General features: G+C 42.1%; 3 protein-coding genes across 10 annotated transcripts; all 3 read right to left on the bottom strand.

The window, feature by feature from the left end:
- Window positions 1-8: 8 nt before the first annotated feature.
- dnajc8 (DnaJ (Hsp40) homolog, subfamily C, member 8) lies at window positions 9-3533 on the bottom strand. Its single transcript, XM_080485568.1, has 9 exons — window positions 3436-3533; window positions 2424-2525; window positions 1737-1793; window positions 1567-1633; window positions 1407-1501; window positions 1247-1318; window positions 978-1069; window positions 804-879; window positions 9-710 (listed from the first exon to the last, which is right to left on the bottom strand). The coding sequence occupies exons 1-9, from the start codon at window positions 3505-3507 to the stop codon at window positions 591-593; spliced, it is 753 nt and encodes a 250-aa protein (XP_080341694.1). The 5' UTR covers window positions 3508-3533; the 3' UTR covers window positions 9-590.
- Window positions 3534-4489: 956 nt separating this feature from the next.
- On the bottom strand, window positions 4490-11903 carry LOC308122729 (heterogeneous nuclear ribonucleoprotein R). Of its 8 annotated transcripts, none has more exons than XM_080484761.1 (15): window positions 11741-11903; window positions 10753-10913; window positions 10512-10630; window positions 10292-10399; window positions 10062-10175; window positions 9755-9931; window positions 9461-9596; window positions 9167-9372; window positions 8935-9084; window positions 8722-8843; window positions 8093-8631; window positions 5757-6184; window positions 5129-5189; window positions 4749-4876; window positions 4490-4644 (listed from the first exon to the last, which is right to left on the bottom strand). In XM_080484761.1, the coding sequence occupies exons 2-12, from the start codon at window positions 10907-10909 to the stop codon at window positions 6150-6152; spliced, it is 1863 nt and encodes a 620-aa protein (XP_080340887.1). In that variant the 5' UTR covers window positions 10910-10913; window positions 11741-11903; the 3' UTR covers window positions 4490-4644; window positions 4749-4876; window positions 5129-5189; window positions 5757-6149. The 8 variants fall into 8 exon arrangements, with proteins under 8 accessions (XP_080340887.1, XP_080340885.1, XP_080340889.1 ...); XM_080484759.1 differs by having other exon boundaries at window positions 6124-6184; XM_080484763.1 differs by having other exon boundaries at window positions 6124-6184; window positions 11846-11891.
- Window positions 11904-13292: 1389 nt separating this feature from the next.
- On the bottom strand, window positions 13293-14950 carry LOC308123057 (ATPase inhibitor, mitochondrial-like). The gene is made up of 3 exons (XM_080485311.1): window positions 14741-14950; window positions 13710-13822; window positions 13293-13604 (listed from the first exon to the last, which is right to left on the bottom strand). Exons 1-3 carry the CDS (start codon window positions 14810-14812, stop codon window positions 13463-13465), a joined length of 327 nt encoding a protein of 108 aa, XP_080341437.1. The 5' UTR covers window positions 14813-14950; the 3' UTR covers window positions 13293-13462.
- Window positions 14951-22071: the final 7121 nt, after the last annotated feature.

Raw genomic sequence — 22071 nt, 5'->3', positions numbered from 1 at the left:
AAAAAAATAACCTTAAAGACACACCCATGAGGTGTCTGTCATTTTTATTTACAGTATTTTAACAAACACATTGACATGCAGATCTAACAGGGGTATCAAAACTAAATACATTTTTATGTTGACTTGAAACAGATGAACATTTCTGAGAGAGCGTTCAGAAATACTGTCACGACAGCATGTTGGGTTGTTGCCGTTTAGGTTCCAGTAAGTAATACGGGATTACATATAAACCCTCAAACACACTCTCAGCTTCGTAGACCACAGTAAAGTAGGCATGTTAAGACCAAGCTTTATTTAAAAAAAAAAAAAAAAAGGACAAACACATTTTTCCTCATCACAAGTGGAAGATGCATCAGTCTTTGTCTTCCTCGCACGAGGCAGGCAGGATCTCTCTCCGGATCACAGATATGTACATTAGAAAACCAGGTACAAAACTACGTTTTGTCAGGGTGAGGGAGTGGTGACTCAACAAGAATCCCGACGACTGTGCAATGATGATTAAACAGCTGACTGCTGACATCAATGGGGGGCAGGAGGCTGGGGGGCGCACAACAGTGAATTTTAAGCTAATGAAGTCCCATTTTACAGCATCATTCCCTCTGCTCCATCTTGACTTTTGGGGGTTTGAGGAAGGACCGGTTCTTTTTTTCTTTAGTTTTGCCCTTGGCCTGGAAGTTTCTCCAACTGTCTACGCGCCCGTCTCTGGTTTCCTGAAAGATGTGATGCACAGGAATAATCACTGATGACACCAAAAACACAACAGTCATTTCAAATATGAGGTGAGCGCCCCCAGTCTTGTGTACCTCAAAGTTTTTCTGCCATTCTCTATCTCGCTTTGCTTTCTCCGCTGCCTCGATTTCCTCCTCTCTCGCTCTTTTCCTATCGAGTTGAGAGAAACACAAGCGTTCCATGACACCGCAAACAATCGACAATAAAAAAAAAAAGAGACATCCAACCACACTACATAGTCATTCTACCTTTCGTGCATATCCTTTGCTTCCCTTTCCTTTCTCTTGATTTCGAGCTCCGCGAACAGCTTCATGGTCTGTTTGTAAACAGCCTGTCTGAACTGCAGAGAGAAAAACAACGTGTATGGTAATATGGCAATAGCTGTTATCACAAACAAATGTGTGTTGAACCAAAACCCAGCAATAACAATCCATACATTAGAAAATTTAAAGAACTTTTTCTTTTTTTAAAATGGTACTGTAATCTCAACTAAACATCTCTACATGTTCATCCTCACCATATCAGGATCATCTTCCTCTATATCCTGTGATTTCCCCTCCTTCTTCAGCTGTTTCTTTTTCTCCTTTGCCTGTCGAACAACACAACATTCATGAGCATTTGCAGAGTAAAAACTCTGAAATAACAAAGTGAGAACAAAGAATGTCTTGGCTGCTCACATTATGCTCCACGTATTCCTTCCCTGCGTGGATTACATCTAAAGCTCTCTTCTTCTGCTCTGGCTCCAGGAGGAGTTTGTACGCCTTGTCCACCGCTAAACACAAGATCATCAGGTTAAACTAAAGTCTATAAAACGCAAACTTTGTTTTTTTCTTTTACCTTCAAAGGCTTTCTGCGCTCTTTCTTGGTCATCCTGGTTTTTGTCTGGATGGACCAAGATGGATAACTGCACATTTAAAGAGACCATGATTAGAAAATAGAACAAATCTTTTACTAATAAAATATAGCACCAAACCTTTTTTTTTTTTTTTTTCTTTCTTTTTTCTTACCGCCCTAAATCTTTTTTTCAGTTCGTCATCTGTTGCTTCTGGATCGATCTGCAGCACCTACAAGTTTAAATATTCACAGACAATATCATCAAATATCACAAACAACTGTTTTAGACGTTAGAATTTCTATTTGTCACGTCAACATGACATAATCTGACAAGAAAATCTTCATTTTACAGAAGGAATATACCGGTACAAGAAATGTAAGTTCCATACGAACAGCATGGCAACATTTCAATGTTGATCATTAAAATGGACCACATATAAGATGAATTTACCAACGTGTCAGACTGGACATTTTGTCCCACAGAAGTCTGAAAATGAGTCTTTTGCTGCCACATTCTAAATCTTTCTCATCCTCTGCCATTATTCAGGTAAGATACTGAACTTTTCCACACTATATGGGCATGAATAAGTTTAGTCAAAGAAAATAATACATTTAAGCTATGCAAGTTAACTCTGGGTGAAAAAAATAGTTGGTTATCTATTTGAAAACTCTTTAAAGGTTTCAACCTAGGCTGGAGCAACTTTTTAGGACGGAAGCTCGTCTTGCTGCAAATGAGATTTGAAATTTAAAAAAAAACGTGACTGAAGGTTAAGATGCTTCATCAGGGGGAACATATATCACACAGACAGTGACTTGATGAAGCAACTACAACGTTTCCACACACAAGTGCACCTCCTTACCTCGAAGGGGTTGAGATTGAAATATGATGCACCGGGTCTGAGCAATCTTTCGATCTGCTGCTTGGAGGTCAACACAGAATCTCGTTTCTCAATCTGCTTCACCTGAAAAAGAAATGCAAAGACGATGAAAACCTTTGAGGAACAATTACAAATGCGGTGACCTGCGTGATCTTCTAGCTGGATTTTTGTTGGACTGGTACAAGTGTCTGCAACGTCCTACAATATCTGCAAAATTCTCAGCATAAATAGGGTCTAATATAAGCAATAAATGTCGTAAAATCCTCCAATCCATCAATTGTGAAATATAAAGAGAGGCATCAGCTACTTTTACTGAATATAAAAAACACTTTTCCAAAGCAAAGGGCCAAAACACAGCAGTATTCATGTTTTTTTTCATGTGAAGCATAAAGCAAAAGTGTAATGCCTCATCGTATTATAAACTCCAGGAATCTTGCACACACAACACAGACTTCAATATTACCTCGAACCATTTAGTAAAGTATTCAGTGAAGGAAGGGTTAAAGTGAACACTGACATGCCCTTTGATACTGGCAAGAGATTAGCTGGACAACAGACAGTTTGAGCCAATCAAGGGATCTTGGATGAACAAATAAAATATCCAAAGACATGAGGATTTCGCTGCAACACATTCTCCTGCAATCGTTTCTCATTTAGATTAAGTCAGGCGGTTACTTTGCACCTTTATAACTGAGATTCTACACGACTCAGCCACACAGACGGTCCGCAAGGGCCACTTGGGGAACAATTAACGTTAAAGAAAAATAATCTAGTTTCAGTGAGATTATAATTCTCTATTATTCAGTGTTTTTTTGGGGTTTTTTTCCCCACGAGCAGCTCAGTAAAGGTTAGCTTCTTGTTGTTAGCAGATGTTCGCATGCGCGAGGCCCCGGGGGGCGATTAACAACAACATTACGGAGCAGAGAGACTCCGACCGGGGCGTGAAGAGCAGGAGACGGCTTTACAGCACAGTGAGACACACGGGCCGGGTTACCTCCGTGTAGAAGTTCTGAAATAATTCATCCGACACAGTCTGAGAGGAAGGCTCTCCCCCGGCGGACGCCATTTTCTCCCTGGTCTACGTATGACGTCACGGAATCACGTGAGCAACGTGACTATGACCCTTTTTTCCTTTCTCTATTTCCCGCGTTCAAGCGTAATTCTTGTCAAATAATGGATATATATAACTGAATTATAGTATTGAGCAATAACGAATACACGGGGTTCTTTGCGATTCTCCACCTGTGTCTTAAACATTAGGCGGAATCGCTCGTGCGCACGAGCGAAGTTTATGAAGCCGTGCAAGAGTGATTTCATTCATGAAAAGTCAAGTTTTTGTTTCTAGGGAACGAAAACTAAGTTTTATGTGTACCTGCTAAACCGACGCTGTTTTGGGTTTATGCCTGTGTGGGATCAATACGGGACGATATTATGAACCGTCATAAGAACAATGAGCCTAAAAAAATATATAAAATACATTATATCAAAGTCTATAAATCTCTATATCTATATGTCAATCACAGATAATGCCTCAAGTGAAAACTAAAAGAAGTTGACATTTCTATATTAAAGGTAACCCGGCCTTAAAAAATAAAAACTGATTGTGCTACATTAAAAACAGGAACCAATTCTTTGGGAATCAGACTGTTGTATTTCTTATTGCTGCCCTTTTCACATTTTTACCTTTAAAATACATACGTTTATGGAATTAAACAGTACCAGCACCCAGCTTTGGAAGTCATTGCAGGACATTGATATTTATCACTCACAAGTCTCTGCTTTAACACTTTGAAACTGTAATTTGGATCCAGTGATGCAGAAGGAAGTTAACCACAATAATACAAAAAGTGACAAAGATCAAGGATTTGCAAAGGTCTACACTGTATACTCTACAGTGTTCCACCAGTATTTATAAACCAATACCCTGTTGTATCAACACTCTGCTGTGCTTCAGGAAAGTAGTTTCAAGCTCTTAATCCATGATAATGAACATGATTTATGACTTTTCAAGTAAGTGTGGTCACATCAATATAAATGAAAAACAAAAGCCACACACATAAAATATTTATTTGGGTAACAATGCAATGGACAGTGACAGTGTCTAATTCTTTAGACATTTTATGTCAGTTAGAAAAGGTAGCAGCATCTTGTTGGACGGAGCTCCGGGTCCTCTGCACATGAAGCGTACCATCCAACATTTGTTCTGAATTTGGGGAGGAGGGAGGGAAGAAAACATGACAATTTTCACATTTCAGTCAAAGTTGGAAACTTTTACATGTCTAATATATTTTCGGTGTACTTTCTCACCTCTGGCTGCTCTAATCTGTGCAGACATGTTTCCTGGACCTCAGTGTTACGAGTCTGTCTCGAAGGATGTGGACTCCAGTAGCAGATTCTCACTTGTGGTTTGAGCAGGACACCGTCCGGTCTTCCAACTGGAAAGAGGTAAACACAGACACACGGCAATAAACCTCAGGAGATCGCAGCCTTAACATCAGTGCTAATAGAACAAAGAGTTTTAATTGCCACAATTTACATTTATCAAATTAGATTGAAAAGCCGACTTGTAAAACTTACTTGCTTTGGGAAGTGAAGATGTGACAAGACAAATAGAGCATCCAACATTTAAATAACAAACTTAACACAGACTTTTATTCTTTCTGTTATTTGATAATGAACATTCTTACCAATCACTCACTTCCATTTCTGTGAACTCAATCACATGGATGGGGGCAGCTCCATTACTGCCTGCTGACAAGAGGCAACATATAAAGACACAGTTCTGACATCAGAGGCTGGTTAAAAGGACACCCCAGAATTTGAAGGCAATTAAACGCTGATCAAAATGTGCTGCGCTGAGTGCCCTATATGTCAGCCTTACCTTGGAGATATAAATAACACAGCCCACCTACTGCCATCTCGTGGCCTTAGTCAGGAAACACATTTTTGAGACGCAGCCATTGTTTAAACGGCAGCCAATTTCAGTCAATGCCCACTTCCTTTTGGCAACTGTAATCTGAGGGACATTTGAAAAGCAGCCCCTGGATATATTGTTAGTGAACTATGATGACCTTTCAGTCTCTGGAATTGCCCGACCAATGCACATATCAAAAGGAGAATCAATGGACCCGAAGGCTTGTTGCTGTGGAGCTGCTGGGGTGGAGCCTCTAGTGGCACAGGAAACGAAAAATCCATGTCTTCACCGCCCCCTCCCCGCCCATTCACTTTTTATGTGCAGACAGCTGCAGAGGTTTTGGTGCAGTAAGCCAAGACAGGCAGCAGGCGTTCGCATGGGTTTACATTCATAATTCTTACCAAATTCTGGACTGTTTGCCTGTTTGACTTCTAACGCTGCTTGAAAAAACAACAACAACAACAAAAACCACACACACTAGAAAAGAACTGTGCTCAAGTGTTTTGGCCTTCAGTGAAATTTAGAGAACCCCAGACACATGTTGGTAAGGTTTAATGTTTCCAATGATTCTTTTGTCAACTTTAGTGGCTAGTCTTCTTTATAGCCTGGAAGAGAAAAATCACACGCCTACCAGATAAGAAAGCTTGATTTATAGGATAGCCTACATAAGAAAGGTGAACAAAACAATGTAGAATTAAGTAAGTGTTTCTCCAGTGATTACAATTAGCTACAGGAGAGGAGACAGTACTCTGTGCAAGGCTAGCTCACCCTTGAGTACCGATCAGGTGAGTTCCTCATTCTAGTGGTGCCGCTCTCAATGCTTCTCCACCTAGGCAGGTTGGAATAAGAGGACAGACACATGAAACAACATACAATGATACCATGGTACCAAAAGGCAGATGCTACAAACAGTTTCCTAAGAAGAAAAAAAAAAAAAAAAAAAAGAGAGACTGTTGTTTATGTGCTACAATCAAGGGTGCATTTTCTTTTTTTTAGGAATTTTAACCCTTTGGGAGGTCTGATCCTTGGGGTCTTCGAAAAGGAGAAGGAAGATGGTTGGAGGTGATGCGCTGATTTGGGGAGTGAAAATAAATTAGGTGGAGACGACTCAGAATTCAAAGCACAAATCCAGGTTTCACTTTAAAGGTATCAGGACCAGTGTGAGTCTCGTCTCACTATTGTTCAAAACCGCCCTGGTCTATCAGGTTAGAGTGAAGGTGTACAGAGTAGGAGCCTCAGTAGATGCCAGCCTATATTATAAGTGTCACTGATGCAACAAAGCTGTGCAGACAAGTATTACAAGTGTGAAAATTATGTACTCACACTACGGTCGATGGATATTCGCATTTCAGAAGAATTGACATAATTTTCACAAGGGTAAATTTTCCTCTTTTTTCCCTTCCTTTTGTTAAGAACAACAGAAAACACTTGTGAAAACAAAGGCTGAGATGTACTGAAACTGACAACTACAGACTTCTGCACACGGTTCAGCAGACAGGAACATTCCTGGGTAACGGCAAAGGGGGGCAAATTTGCAGTCGTCCATTACTTGTTGGCCTTTCTGTAGCGTTCACAACAACATGAACTGTGTGCGCAGAAAAATGACGAGCTTTGAAGAATAAAGGGTTAAAATCCCGTTTCACTGTATCGTCCAGGTTCTCTTGTCCCGTTGTCTGACTGCAAAATTTCAAGTCTTTTGCAATTTTCCTTTGAGGAGGGGGGGAAAAATTTTGACTTGTCAAAGAAGATCTTCATCCAAATGACAGAATTGAGGTGAAAAAATCAGATACCGAAGGACAACACTGAATTTGAGTATCTTGACAATTGACTGATGCTCAGCTGAGTTTTATTGAAACGGAACAAACGTAAAAGTTATAAATACAAAGGACATCAGAGAACAAACTGCTATGGCTCTTAAGGTAAGCCAAACCAAATTCTACTGGGCAAGTTTAAAGAAAACATAGGAAGTTATGGTATCAGTTTAAAAAAAAAGAAAAAAAAAAAGAAAACACAATTTATCTATCTCTAGAAATGCTAGGCATACACTTTGAACATTACAAAACTTTGATTTTCTTCCTTCCTGTGGATTCTTTTCTCCACCATTGCAAAAAATGAAGTAAGAAGCTCTAATCATATGCATTTATTTACAAGCAAGTCCCTAAGCAACTATGAGAAACCACAAATAGAGGGAGTACAAGAGGGAGAGGGGAGGGGAGGAGGGGGCTTGGACAAAAACTTCCTGCAAGGCAATAGTCATTATTTAATGTCCTTTCAGACTTTTTGAGAATGAATGTCCATTTTTTTGTGTGTAAGTGTTCATTGTTGGCTTTAAAAGAACCAGGAACAAACAGTAACAATAAAATGGTTTTTGTGTGTGTTGTTTTAAAGACACATGTCCCAATGTAACCGTGAGAGTAAGAAGAGATTCACCTCAACGGTTACGTTCATTTCTTCAGCCAAAAGGCTTTCCAGCCAATCATGTCGAGCCAATTCTGGGGTCTGTCCACGTTTTCTGAGATATATACAGTTTTTTTTTGTTTTTTTTCACGAGGGATGAAGAATAAAAAGTCAATCAAAAAATTGTGGCCAATATCCTGTTTTTTTTTTGTTGTTTTTTCTTGGTTTTGCTCTTTTTTTGTTGTCACTTTGTCAAATACCTTTTGGTGCATCTACTTCCACTGCTGACCATAAGAATCCTGTGAAAACTCCATGGTGTCATTACTGTAACCATAGTTACCGGAATAGTCGGCCCCTTGCTGCAGGGGCTGCTGGGCGATGGGCTGGGACCCCCAGTTCTGTTGGTTGTTGGTCTGGCGGCGCTTGGAGTCAGGCTGGTTAAAGACGTCGGCCTTCCTTTTCCCGCCAACGTTCCCCCCGCGATTGCCCCTGGCCCCGCGAGGACCACGGCCCCTCTGAGGCTGGAAAGGGGCTCCGCGCCCGCCTCGCCCACCCCTGGGTCCACCAAGGGGTGGCCCTCTTTGGGCGTAGCCACCGCGGCCTCGTGTGGGCGGAGCGCCTCGGGCCCTTGGCGGAGGAGGCCCTCCTCGACTGGGGCGAGTTCCGCGGCCCCTCATGCTGTACACGTCTTCATAGCCGTAGTAAGGGTCTTCGTAGCCACCGCGGTAGTCATGATAGTCGTAGCCATAGTAGTCATCATAGTAGTCGTCATAGCCATAGTAATCTGGTGGATAAGCATAGCCTCCTCGGCCACCACGGCCCCTGCCCCGGCCCGGCGGCGGCATGCGAGGAGGCGGGTAATAGTAGTAGTCGTCATACCTGCACAGAAGAGGATTGAGTTTCATGGATTCCACTTGTTATAAGAGAACAAAAGGGGCGGTTGACCAGTCACACGTCTGCCTGACTCACCCGGAGTTCCTGGTGGTCTGCCGAGCGGCTTGGCGCTCTTTCCTCTTCTTGTCTGGGGGCTTCGCCAGAACAATCTCAATTTCCTCTCCTCCGAGCTCTTTCCCATTCATCTCATCCATTGCCTAATACGACAAAACAACCCGCCATTTAAACACACAATATCACCTGAAATGCAAAATGTTTTTGACTTAAGTGTAAAAAACAACAACTCACCTTTACTGCTGCATCCCTCTCTTCAAAATGAACGAAAGCGTAGTCTTTCAGCTTCTTCACTCGTTCCAACTTTCCAAACTGAGAGAAAGTCTTTTCAAGAAGCTCCTCAGTCACAGCCGTGGCTAGTTTTCTTACAAACAGCACTTTCACCTGCAATGACGGAGACACAGCATGTTCACTACAATGTGGGACACAGCGAGTGTGTGTAATTAAATACATGGGACTCACTGACCTTGGCCATGACCTCTGGGTCTGGTTCAGCGACAGGATCAGCCCACTCCACAGTGACGGGGTTTCCCCACACTTTAACTTTGCCACTCATTAGGCGGCGGCGAGCCTGAGCTGCAGACTTGTGGTCTTCATACTCGAGGAAACAGAAGCCGCGGTTCTTCTTCTTGTCGTCTGGCTGGTGGTACAAGATCACCTCTTGGAGACCCTCTGAAAGGTAAAATACTTATTACGCTCACGTGGTTGATGGCAGCTGACACGTTCCAATGAGCTTCATCATTGTGCATCAAACTCAAACCTGTGACTTTGCCGAAGTCTTCCAGTATACTCTCTCTTGTCTTGTTCTTTGGAATTGATCCAACAAATAGACGATTGTTTGCAACAGATATACACACTCCCAAGTACTTCCCAGGGCGGATTTCATGGTTATCACACTGGGGATACGCAATAAAAAAGAAAAAAAAAAGAATAGAAATTTGGTTAATGTGATTTCTAAACGTTCCCAGCCTTGTGAAGGCAAAAGCATGAAATAATGGAACGACCACTCATTTTGAAAATATCTATGCATATACTTTGCTCCAACACTACTTACAAGTTTCACAGCCTTTTGAGCATCATCCTTATTGCAGTATGTGATGAAGGCGTACCCTCTATTCTGACCGGACAGAGGATCCATCATTAACCTGAGGTCCCAGATGGGGCCAGCAGACTCAAACAGTGGCACCAGCTCATCCTCATACAAATCCCGAGGAATTTTCCCGACAAACACCTGATTAGGAAAGATAAAATATTGGAAAAACACAATAGTGAACATAATAAACAAGTTATAAATGTTCAGCTTTAAGCCTCAATACTTAACAACACTGGGTATCAAAACAGACAAGTTCCTGTCTCAGTACCTCAGTTCCAATCCCTGGCTGTGTGCCTTTGAACACATCCTCAGGTGGGGGTCCTCCATATTTTCTCTGTCCGGTGGTAACATCCAGGGTATATCCTGTCCGCTCCAGAAGAGCCTGCGATCCCCCCACAAAATACACAACAGTTAACTGAGCTGTTACTGCAGAGGCTTGTTTTCAGGACGCCCCGACCTTCAGTAAGAAAATCATCTCAGCCGCATGACTTTGTTTACCTTTATTTTTGCTTCATCTGGGCCCTTTGTCGACTCCTGTACTTTACTTCCTTGTTTTTCTCTCTGTCTGTAAGTCTTCATGACTCCACAAAGGAAAGCACTTTTATTCTAGGTTTCAAAAACAGATATTATTATGAGCAACGGTCTGCAAAAAACAAAATCTTTGTGCAATATGGGACAAAATGTTAATCCCCCCCCCCACCCCCATCAGTGTAGTTACCTGTACGTGGGACAGGTCACTCTCTTTGAATTGCTGCAGCACAGTAAGCGCTCCCTCCTCATTAAACTCCCGCAGTGCATCGATAGCCCGTTCATCCAGGTCCACATACGCCACCAGGCCTATAGTTCCAAACAGATACAAGCCATATTCACTCCAAGGCAGGACACCAACAAATACTATCGATATTCCAACAAAGTAAGTTTAAATTAAGTTTTACAAGCTTCTTGAATCAATCACTTACCTGTCTGGAAAATGTTATCCAGACTTTCAGCCACTTTTTGGGGCAGCCCAGCATCAATGAGTGTCTGGTAGTTCTCTGTGTGTTCTGTTGTCACATCCATGGGCTCTTCCTCCTCCTTTACCGGGGCAGAACTACCGTTCACCTCAGCGGCAGCCATTCTCCTGCAATACCACAAATAAGTCAGCAGTTAATTTCATTATAGATCCTTTGTATGAAAATGAAGATTCACAATTATGTCATTCTATTGAATTTTCAGTTAAATATAAATGCTGGCAGGTATCTTACGCACTCATAACACGCTAATTCCAATAAACTTTATGTTTGCAATTCGATTAAATCATGATAATATTGATAAAATAATATAACTAAGACGATCAAGCAATATAAATATGATATACATTTTACTGTTACACGGGATCATATTAGGTTTAAAAAGTGTACCCAATAAGGGTCTTAAATGTAAGGTGAGTGGATATATAAATAAATAAATAGATTTTTACGACAGCTTTCTGTCTTTTCCACATTGTCTTGTGGGGCCACGCTATTTGCACATGGCACAGTAAATAAATAAAAAAAAGTCATAACTCACTATTCAGCATGATAATTAACGGTTTCAACTGTATTTTTGTGGAGTGATCGGCGGTAACACACACCGCTCAGTGAAACAAGCGGCACAGCACCGCCCCCTTCACATGCAGCTCTGCTAGCAAAGCGACATCAAAATGTTTCGTCTTCCAGGTTCACAATCTGCACGGATTATAACCCAATAAAAAAAAACGTTTCCCGCGTGCTTCCAGCGTTAGGTGCATTTTGTGAATCCCCAGCGGGAGACGAATCTCCCCTCCCCGGGGCAGATCGCTATAGCGGGCTAGCGTTCTGGACGGCTAACGAGCTTATGCGAAGGCCTCGCCGTGCAGAAAGAACCTTTTGACAAAATCAAACACAGACACGCCGCAGCGGCTGCAAACCGATAGCTAGCCAGACTTACCAGTCCGATGCGGGAAACTAAGTGCGGCGCGCGTAAGACGGTGAGACAAACAGCGTGTCGGACATACAAAGAAAGCCTGATATGGAGAAAACGTTGGAGTCTAACCCACGAGACAGGTTTCCAGACAGCCTCGGTCTCGTCGTCGGCTCGCCCGAACAACGACAGCGCGACGGAAACATCGCGAGATCTGAGAGGAGATTCCGAGAGCTCGCGCGAGGCGGGTGTGTTTGTTTTCGTGAGCAAGAAAAGGCGCTCCAGAAAAATAACACTGACAGACACGGTCTGAATCCGCAAAACTGTACACGCTCTTGGATATAAAGTTTAATTATATTCCGGGTTTAGACGTCTGCATCGCAGGCGTTGAGTTGACGCTGCAGGCAAAGATATACTCAATGAAAAAAAAAATTTTTTTTTGCAAATCAATTTTCAACCAGAATTAATTGCATGGTCAGTCGCATTAACATAATTCAAATGATCTCTAATGAGTTTCTCAAACGCAGAAAGATCCCTAACAGCTACGTTTATTAACAAATTTATATTGCAATGTTCTTTTCCGAGTAAAATGATTGATTACAAAAAAGCTGATGAACAACTTTACTTAATTCAAATTGTTAGTGTATTCAGCATCAATTTGTGATTTCAAACAGTGATGCAGATGCCATACAGTGAATCAACTAAAAAGTCATACTTATCAGTCAATATTAAAGCAGCAAAGGAGAGACTGCCATGACTTGGTCATGTTTGAAGGATGCCTAATGACAGAACTTAAGCTGAGATGGGACTCCACCTGGAAGGAGGAAAAGGAGTAGAAAAACCACCTGGCAATAAGCTGTGATGAAAGAGCGAGAAGAGACGATTCCATCATGGGGTGAAGCAAAACCAAGCTTAGGACAGTTGGGTGGTAAAGTGTTATTGCAGCATTATGTCCATGATGCTTTAAATAAAACTGTTACTTGTAAGTATTTGCCATAGGTAATGAATGTTATTAAAATTATGGAATACTTGGTATAATCACTATTTTACAGTAACCTCAACCATTTGCCCAGTACTGTATTTTTGGGTTGTATTGACATTTCTTGATTTTTGCCATGTTTAACCTCAAGTGTTTTGGAAAGAAATTCTGTGGAGTTCTCTTAATGTGTGAATGGGTTTCAAACCAGTCGAAACAAAATGCATTTGATTTTTGCTCACAGGTATGAATGAAAGTGTGTGACCGTCTCTGAACTGTCAGACTGGTCACCTGTTCAAGGTGTAGCCTGCCTTTAACCATAGTGGGTTTGGCTGCAACGCGTCACAACCCTGAGTTAGATAAAGCTGTATGAAAGGTGCATGAACAGCTACAGAGCAAATGTTTTTCTTTCCTCCCACTTGGGGAGGATTGAGGACAGAGGGTGATCATCTTTCATGTCTCTGCTTGCAAGCTTGAATTCTGACAAATTCCCCTCTCAATACAAACTAAACCCCGATCAGCCCAATTTCTTTAAAGCAGTTAAAACAACGAACTGCATTGCAAACGAACGAAAATGAGTTACAAATTTACAAAGCTTTCATGCAATATGAAAAAAAATCACTTTATTTCTTTGAGTTATGGATGATGCCAGTATGACGTCCTATAAACTGCAGGACGGGCCGTGACTCGCAGAGACTTTATGCATATCTGGATCTGGATGTCAATTAGATGGATGAACTCTCAGGATGAGGGCTGATGACACACTTTGAGGTTCAATCATCATGATTGAGCTTTCTGATTTTGCCCACGTGGCGGTCAATCTCCTTCTTTAGACGGTCGATCTCCTGTTTGTGGTGGTCGATCTCCTCAGAGTGATGTTTTCTGAGCGCTTCCATCTGCTCCTTCTCCTTCTGCCTGTAGGTAGAAACAAAACATGAGTGGAAACATTGTAGAGAACCAGGCATACCCATCATTCAATGGCATGATTCTCTAAATAAATATCTAGAGGCTGCTTCCTACCTGAAGTACCGCTCCTCCTCTGCAGCCGCTCTCTTTCCAAACGCACCTCCTGCCGCTCTCACCGCCCCGCCTCCTCCTCCGCCTTTCCCTGCCCCCTTCCCCAACTCTCCCAGCTGGAACACACAGAGAAGATATGTTGATCAATGGCAAATCAATAACCGTTATTTCAAGACAATCTTCCTCACAAATAATTCATTTTGTAATGCTTCCTCGGTATAAGTTTTATATAATTTGAAATGCAAGATTAGCATTTACAAATACAGTGATTTGCATGACACTAAACACTCCCAGCTGGATGAACCGGTGACATCTTTATACACACCAATCGCATTGTTCACGTCAAAAATACACTGACTTTATATTGAACACTCATACTACAAACTCAGTTTGCAGTGTTGCAAACATGTGCTGCATTTGAGGTTTTAAATTTGTAAGAATCACACTTGTACAAAGTATACTGTTGCTCAAAGTAACCAAGTTGTTCCTTACAGATGCTTAGGCTACTTCTCTGGTCTAGTCTGTCTTCACTCCTTCTCACACACACACCACACCACACCTTACACACACCCTTTGACTTGTTTTCCTGAACTTTGACTCTACACATGATACCATGCGTTTATGATTAGTTTTTAAAATGTATGCTATAGTTGATCTAACACAGAAAACAGTTTGTCTGACAAGAAACTTTACAGATAAACCTGACATACAAGGAAATCCCCCAAGTTTCAGTCCAATGAGACAAATGCAGCCACACATCCGTGTTAAGTGTCTTAACCAACAAGAGAACTCGTCACACAAAAGAAGATGTGCGTTTCCACGAAGCGATCATTCATTTCTCCGCAAACCACCGACTGTTTTGATACACGTCATTGAACTGAGCAACAAAGGACGACGTGATTGTTTTATAAGGAGTCTGGCACGGGGCGACAGAACACGTTGATCCCCGCTGGCTCGCTGCTTTGACAGGGCACATTTTAGCATGTCAGCTAATGCTAACAGCAACATTAAAAAGTCTCCCTCCTGCGGTTTACCTGATCAGACGCCCTCCTGATCTGCGCGAAGATGCTCCTCCTCAGGTTTGCTCTCAGAAGATATTTGGCCATCACGTCTGTGCAGGTGTCAACAAGCAAACTGCGGGGCAGAGGGGACTTGGGAGCTCCAGCTGGTCCTCGTCTCCTCGAAGCTCAAAATGCGGAAATTTGGTATCTATATGTGAGAAAAGGAGCACCGCCCTTTCGCTCGCCACACCGGATGTCACGTGATCAATATACGTTATTGATGGAAATCAACTTTCAATGTTAAAAAATATTTCAAAAAGTTTACATAATTTGAAAAGTTTAAAAGATATGACGAAGTTTGAAAAGTTAAACAATTTTTTTTTTTTTAAAGTTTAATCTTTTAAAATTTGAATTGTTCAAACTGGTGATAGGCTGAAGAATTAAAAGAAAATTTCCCCATCCGTTTACAAGGGAAAAATAAATTGTACAAAAGTTGAAATATTTCTAAAAGTTAAAAAGATATTAAAAAGTTACAACATAGCAAGAATATCTTAAAAAAAAAAAACCCTGTACATTTTGTCAGTTGTATCTATCTTCATGTGGGGGTCTGCGTGACGTCATCTTCTCATAATAAACTTGTTATATCTTTAAAACCTCAGAATCACTTTATTAATCCCTGGGGAAATTCTTTAGCAACGCAGCCCAAACAGCAGTGTTTCCAGCTCTCACGCTGCACAAACGATTGGGACTATTTTCACAGAGTTTTACGTGGAGTAGGAGGTGTGAATCGTCTGCTACAGCGTGGAGGAGCTGCTTTTCAATGTTTTGATGCCGCTGTCAGTGCTGTTCTACAGAAGAGTATTAGGGCCACTGAAGAAAAGAAAAAATTTGGAGGCTAAAAAACCCCCCAAAACATTCATGTATTTCAGAAAAAGTCGAAAATCAAAGTCGAGATTTTTTTTTTCGTGGAGAGACGTCTATCCATCCCTCATCATTTGCTCTTAGATGTTAAATCACATTAAATCACGTAATTCTGACTATATAGGGTTGCTTACTGCTTAAGGACATGTGATTTTACACAGGATTTCCTTGATTAATAATAACACATTTAAATAAGCAGCCCGGGATCGGTGCCTTTGCCCTTCGTATTCGACGAACTTCCGCAACAGAACAACGCTGCAGGCTGCACTGTCTCTTATAGTCCTAATACTGATGATAATTGCACCGTGTTTATGAGATCAATTCTGTCCTGAAGCATCTTTTCACCACTTTCACCTGCGATGCATTTTGAGGAAGCAGTCACAAGCGCTGGCATGTGGATAGATGGACTTTGTAACAAAACATATTTTTCACCGTGAAAAAAAAAAAAATCTCGACTTTGATTTTCGACTTTTTCTGGAGTGCATGAAGATTTTTCTTTTTTTAACCTCCGAAAAAAAAATCTCGGCTTAATTTTTTTCGTTCTTTTTTTTTTTTTTTTGCCTCCAAATTTCTTTTTTCTGAAGTGGCCCTAAAACTCTTCCGTACTGTTCTCCTCGGTGAGCTGGCGTTTTAAAACGGTGACGTCTGGTGGCAGAGCAGCAGCCGCCTCGCTGTACGACGGCTTTGCAAATATTAGGCGTTGCTGTGTTGCTTTGCAGTGTTTTGAGCGTAAAATAACATTGCATTCGGCTCACTTCTGGACACAATTGGATTTTCACAAAAGGTGAATGAACCCACTCATTATTTTAATCACACCCTTGATTTTGTCACCACTTATGGTATTGACATTAATCAATTAACGGTTTTTCCCCACAACCCTCTGTTGTCAGATCACTTCCTGATATCATTTGAATTTCCGTTCACGGGCTCAATAGAGCCTGGGGAAAAATTTAATATAAGAGATGCTGTATATATGCTATAACCAAATTCAGGGAAGTAATCCCATCAATATTGACTTCAATTCCATCCGTGAATCCAGTGGAAAACCGCTCTGTCTGTGTCGGCAACTCTGGAGACTGGCACCATCTGCTAAGTCCCCGTTTATGATCCCAACATGAGAAGGAAAAATCTTGATGGACCACTTTCACAAGTGAACTGAGCGACAAAATCAAAGGAATATGTGTTGGTGAAGCTATTTCTTGATTTTAAAAATGCGTCTTGGATATAAATCTCATACCTTTCCAAATCCTTTTTTTTCTTTTTTTGTAAAAGGTTTAAGTATAGTGGTGAGCACTCTCCTGTCACAATGAGTAAAGCCAGTTTGATTCCAAACTTGGCCGTTTTTCTGTGAGGGTTTTGCATGTTTCCCCTGTGTGTCTTTGTTTTTTTTGTACAGGTCACCCAGTTTCTTTCCAAAGTCCAAAAACATGTGTATTCATCCAGGGTGGTCCCTGCCTCTCCAAGTGAGCTGGGATCAGCTCCAGCCCACCATGAGCCTCTATTATATAAAGCCGTAGAGAAGATGGATGTATGGATAGATGATGCCAGAGGCTCACAAAACATTGCTGTTGTGTAGTACTGCCGAAAAAGACAACTAAATGTCTTTATATGACTATGCCACATAACCCGTATGCAGCAAACTCTGCCCTATTTATGTGAACACAAAGGTAGATTGGAAAGCCCTGGGATGAGAAACCAATTGATATTCAGGTTCTCAGAAACGCTGTGCTCTACTGTTACCATGGCAACAAGAAGTACTGCTGTGACAAGACCAGATGAAAGGAATGTGGCTATGATGTCACATTCCTTTCATCTGGTCTTGTCACAACAGTGCTTCATTTGTTTTTTATGTCATAGATGATAGATGTTAGGATCTCTCTGAACACTTCTGTTAGTATTTTCGCAAGTAAGAAATTCTCTAAGCAAAATGCCTATCCTACTTTTGGGTTACGTGCTTGGTACTGCCGTCACGCGGCTCATCAGAACTGGCTTCGAACATTTCAACAAACAGAAAGAAGGAGCGTCTCCGACAAAAATCCAAGAAGCTGAAGCTCCAGCCCCTAGTCCCACTTTACACCGATATACTACAGAGGACTCTGGTGCAAAAGAAACCTTTCTCCATGGAGCTGAAGCTGGTCTCTCTACATTTAATGACTCTGGGGGAGCTGAAGCTTCTCGTTCTCCATCAGATGACTCTGGAGGAGCTCAAGTCTCTCTCTATCAATCACAGGACCTCCATGCAGAAGACATGTTTCCCCTTATAGGTGAAGCTTGTCCTTCTCCATCAGAGGACTGTGGAGGAGCTGAAGCTTCCCCCTCTCCATCAGATGACGTTGGAGGAGCTGAAGCTTCTCCCTATCCATCAGATGACTCTGGTGGAGCTGAAGCTTCTCCCTATCCATCAGATGACTCTGGTGGAACTGAAGCCTCTAGCTCTCCATCAGATGACTCTAGAGGAACTGAAGCTTCTCCCTCTCCATCAGATGACTCTGGTGGAACTGAAGCTTCTCCCTTTCCATCAGATGACTCTGGTGGAACTGAAGCTTCTAGCTCTCCATCAGATGACTCTGGTGGAACTGAAGCTTCTCCCTCTCCATCAGATGACTCTGGTGGAACTGAAGCTTCTCCATCAGATGACTCTGATCAAGAAGACTATATTCATCTTAGAGCTGCGGTCTCTTTCTATCAATTAGAGGGCTCTGATGCAGAAGACATGTTTCCCCTTATAGGTGAAGCTTCTCCTTCTCCATCAGATGACTCTGATGGAGCTGAAGTCTCTCTCTATCCATCACAGGACTTTCCAGCAGAAGACATGGTTCTCCTTAAAACACTAATAGTACTACTAATAATGACGATAATTAGGGATGCAATGATGCAATTTTCTTTCTGAAAAGGGGTAGTGCATGAGTACTTGCATTTGAGTACTCACTGATACCAATAGCAAGTACTAAGGCCGATACACAATTTTTTTTTTCCCACAGATGTTAGGGTTAGGGTTGATCGGTGGAACAGACCAAACACAGACAGTGTTTCAGCTGCTAAAGCCAGTTTAAGTAGCGGTAGCTCCATTTCAGTCCTCTGTTTTAGGCAGCGAGTCTCAAACCATCATTTTGACAGTCAATTTTCTAAAAAGACAGCAGACAAAATAACGCTGTGCACTCCTCACTGCCCGCCCGCGATGTGCGCTCCTCACTGCCCGCCCGTGCCTTGCAGTGAAGTGCCGTAAACCGCACGCTGCCGTAAAGCAGCATAGGTGTCATGGTATCGGTGGCAGTTTTATGAGTACACATGCCTGGTATTGAACCGATACCCGATACTGGTATTGGTATTGGTGCATCCCTACTTATAATAATGTTTTTCTGGATTGCACTTTACATTTGACAAAGAATTCCCGAAGTGCTAAGAGCTTATAGATGAAGCGTCACCCTCTCCATCAGATGAATCTGGTGGAACCGAAGCTTCTCCCTCTCCATCAGATGACTCTGGTGGGCTGAAGCTTCTTCATCAGAGGTCTCTGATGGAGAAGACAATATTCCTCGTTGAGCTGAGTAATTGGGGGAACAAGCCCCAGTATGATCCCACAGATCCCAAGCACGAGAGGAGCATGGGACAAATCCGAGTTCATCTGGCAGAGATCATGGACGACGGAAACAGCCCGGACAATGAAGAGGGAGAACTCTAGAGTAGGGCGACAGGGAGTAAGACCCGGGAGTAAGACCCGGCCTAGTTCACTGGGATGCTCATTCTGATGGACAGTTGGAGCACGGTTTCTGATCTCTATTGTCATTATAGGCCCGATCTTTTGGTGGAAGGCACCGGAGGAAAAAGCCAGCACAGGGACACACAGACAACCTATAAGGGAGCCACACCCCAACATCATCCCAGGTAACGACAGTATATCAGAAACCACACAACCCGTCTCGCCCCTAACTTTGCCCTCAGGACGCTGACAAAAAGATGCGAGTTGGGACCCGTAGCCTGGATAGGTGGGCATCGCCTTTTCCGCAGACGCCCGCCGAGTGGAATCATCTAGCTCCAGATGCATCATTGACTAGATCCCTGAAAGGCCTGAGGACTCTGGCCAATGAAATGAAGGAGAACAGCAGAGTGGAGCTCAATTTGTTCTGCAGCATGATGGAGAGATGGTTTGGCTGTTGGCGGCCTGGTGACCAGTATCCTTATTACGTTTATTGTTGTGTTTTTTTAATTTTCTGTAATTAATTGTGACCAGTAGTATTAGATATTATTTTTATCTCTGTTCTCTGGATTCTGCATGCTCCACAACTGTGGCTGACTACCACCTACTGGTATGGAGTGTGGATCAAAATGACTCTTATCCCGCCTGTAGAGGCCAAAGAACAGTTCATAGTTTTGAATACAGTTAATATGATTACAATGTGTTAAAAAGATGCATAGTTTAAATTGAAAGTTCATATGATCGTTAAAAACGTTAAAAGCACACTAGAATTCATGTTTTTATATGATTTGGTGCATGTTGATAAAAGAGGGTACTGCCCCTTTAAGACCGCATACGTGCGTGAGGGTGCTGTTGATTTCAGGAAACATTGAGATAGGGCTTGAGAGCTACAGAAGCAAAAGGTTTTCTTACCTCTTCTTTTTGTCATTGTTTAGTAAGTAATTTCAAGTGTTTTAGCCCGCCACATTCTTTTGTAAGTGAGTGGAATTATAACTTCGGAACCGAGTAATTAAACAGAGATTTTTACATTATTTCTTTAATACAACAACGTTTCTGGAGTGGACTTTTGTGAAGTGTGTAACTGGGCTAGCTACGGACACTGCCTGTGGCATATAATTTCTAACTCACAGTTGACGAAGGAGTAAGCCATTGCAAAATCTCAAGTCTTTTCAAACCTCTACACCGCCCTCTCAAAAAAAGAAAGAAGAAAAAAAATTAATCTAAAAAATAAATAGATAAAATGATATCCTCCCCATTAACTTGCTCTCCTGAAGAAAGTCAAACATAAACTGATATACCTTATTCCCTGAGTGCTGCTGTAGTATGCCTGTGATACAAAAAGGTTCCTTATCATTTACCACCTTCCTAATCCACCTGTGTCTTGCTGTTTCGTATCCCTGACAATGTATCATGACATGTTCCACTGTTTCCGGTTGCCCACACATCCCACATTCCCGTGTATTAAGTTTCACAATTCTGGCTAGTGTATAGTTAAGTGCAGTGTGATCAAACCTGAGGCTTGGTATTGCTGTTTCTGCTCTTTTGTTCCGTCCTGTGCTTTGCACTTCCCCCACTTTCCTTTGTATTGTTGAGTACCACCATCCCGACTTCTCTTCCTCCCATTGCTTTTGCCACTTACTCCTCTATCTTGTGCTATTGATTTCTGATTTACTAATATCGACTGCCTAATCAATTGCCCTGTTGTCGGCTGCCTCTTTCACTGCCTTATCTGCTGCCTCATTCCCTGTCACACCAATGTGTGCCGATACCCATAAAAACACCACTGTGATCCTCTTGAATCAGAACAAATTCATCCATCCATCCATCTTCTCCCGCTTATCCGTTTCCGGGTGGCGGGGGTGGCAGTCTGAGCACTGTCACCCAGATCACATTGCACCGATTCAGAACCTTCCTGCGGGTAGTGAGCCTATGGGAATCAGAACAAATCAATGCTCTTAATGGTCTCGTCTCTTCCACCCACTGTTCTGACAGTAGAACTGCCATTATTTCTCCAGTATATACCGACACTTCCCCACTGATCCTTTTCCCTACTGTGACGTGAAATTCTGGAACAGCAAAAGCTACCCCTGACTTGGCTGAGTTCTTTGATGCATCTGTATATATCTGGATGTAACTGTTGTATCATGATTGTACTGTTACACTCTTATACTCTAGACAAACAAATTCTTTGTCTTTACTCTTCTTTGCTAATCGTGTGAGGTCGACTGTGGCACTTGGCAGTATCCAAGGTGGTATAATTGGCAGTGGCACTTGTACAAACTCTTTGTCATTGTCCATCCAAAACCTTCTGTGTCCCTTTTCCCTTCTTCCTTTTTCCCAACACGGCTCTAAAGTGCATTTTGTTGGATGATTTTGACTATGCCCCTGTAGATTGACCCAATATACCAACGATAATTGCAACCACCTGATCTCTATTGGCATTTCCCCCATTCCCCCATTTCCACCTGTCGTACTGCTGTTGGAGTTGTTTTAAATGCCCCTGTACATACCCTCAGAGCTTGATACTGGATCTTGTCCAGCTTCTCCGGAAGAGTGTTTGCTGCTGATCCATATAATACGCACCCATAATCAATCACTGACCTAATCAATCCACAATATAATGCCTTTAGTGCCCTTCTGTCTGCCCCCCCAGTCATATCCCACCAAACACCTCATCACATTTAAAGCTTTTTTACATTTGTCCACCACCTGTTGAATATGTACTCCCCGTGTCACTCTCTCATCA

Source organism: Lipophrys pholis, assembly GCF_963383615.2.
Source record: "Lipophrys pholis genome assembly, chromosome: 17".
NCBI lineage: Eukaryota > Metazoa > Chordata > Actinopteri > Blenniiformes > Blenniidae > Lipophrys > Lipophrys pholis.
This window is presented reverse-complemented; position numbering and strand designations above follow the sequence as displayed.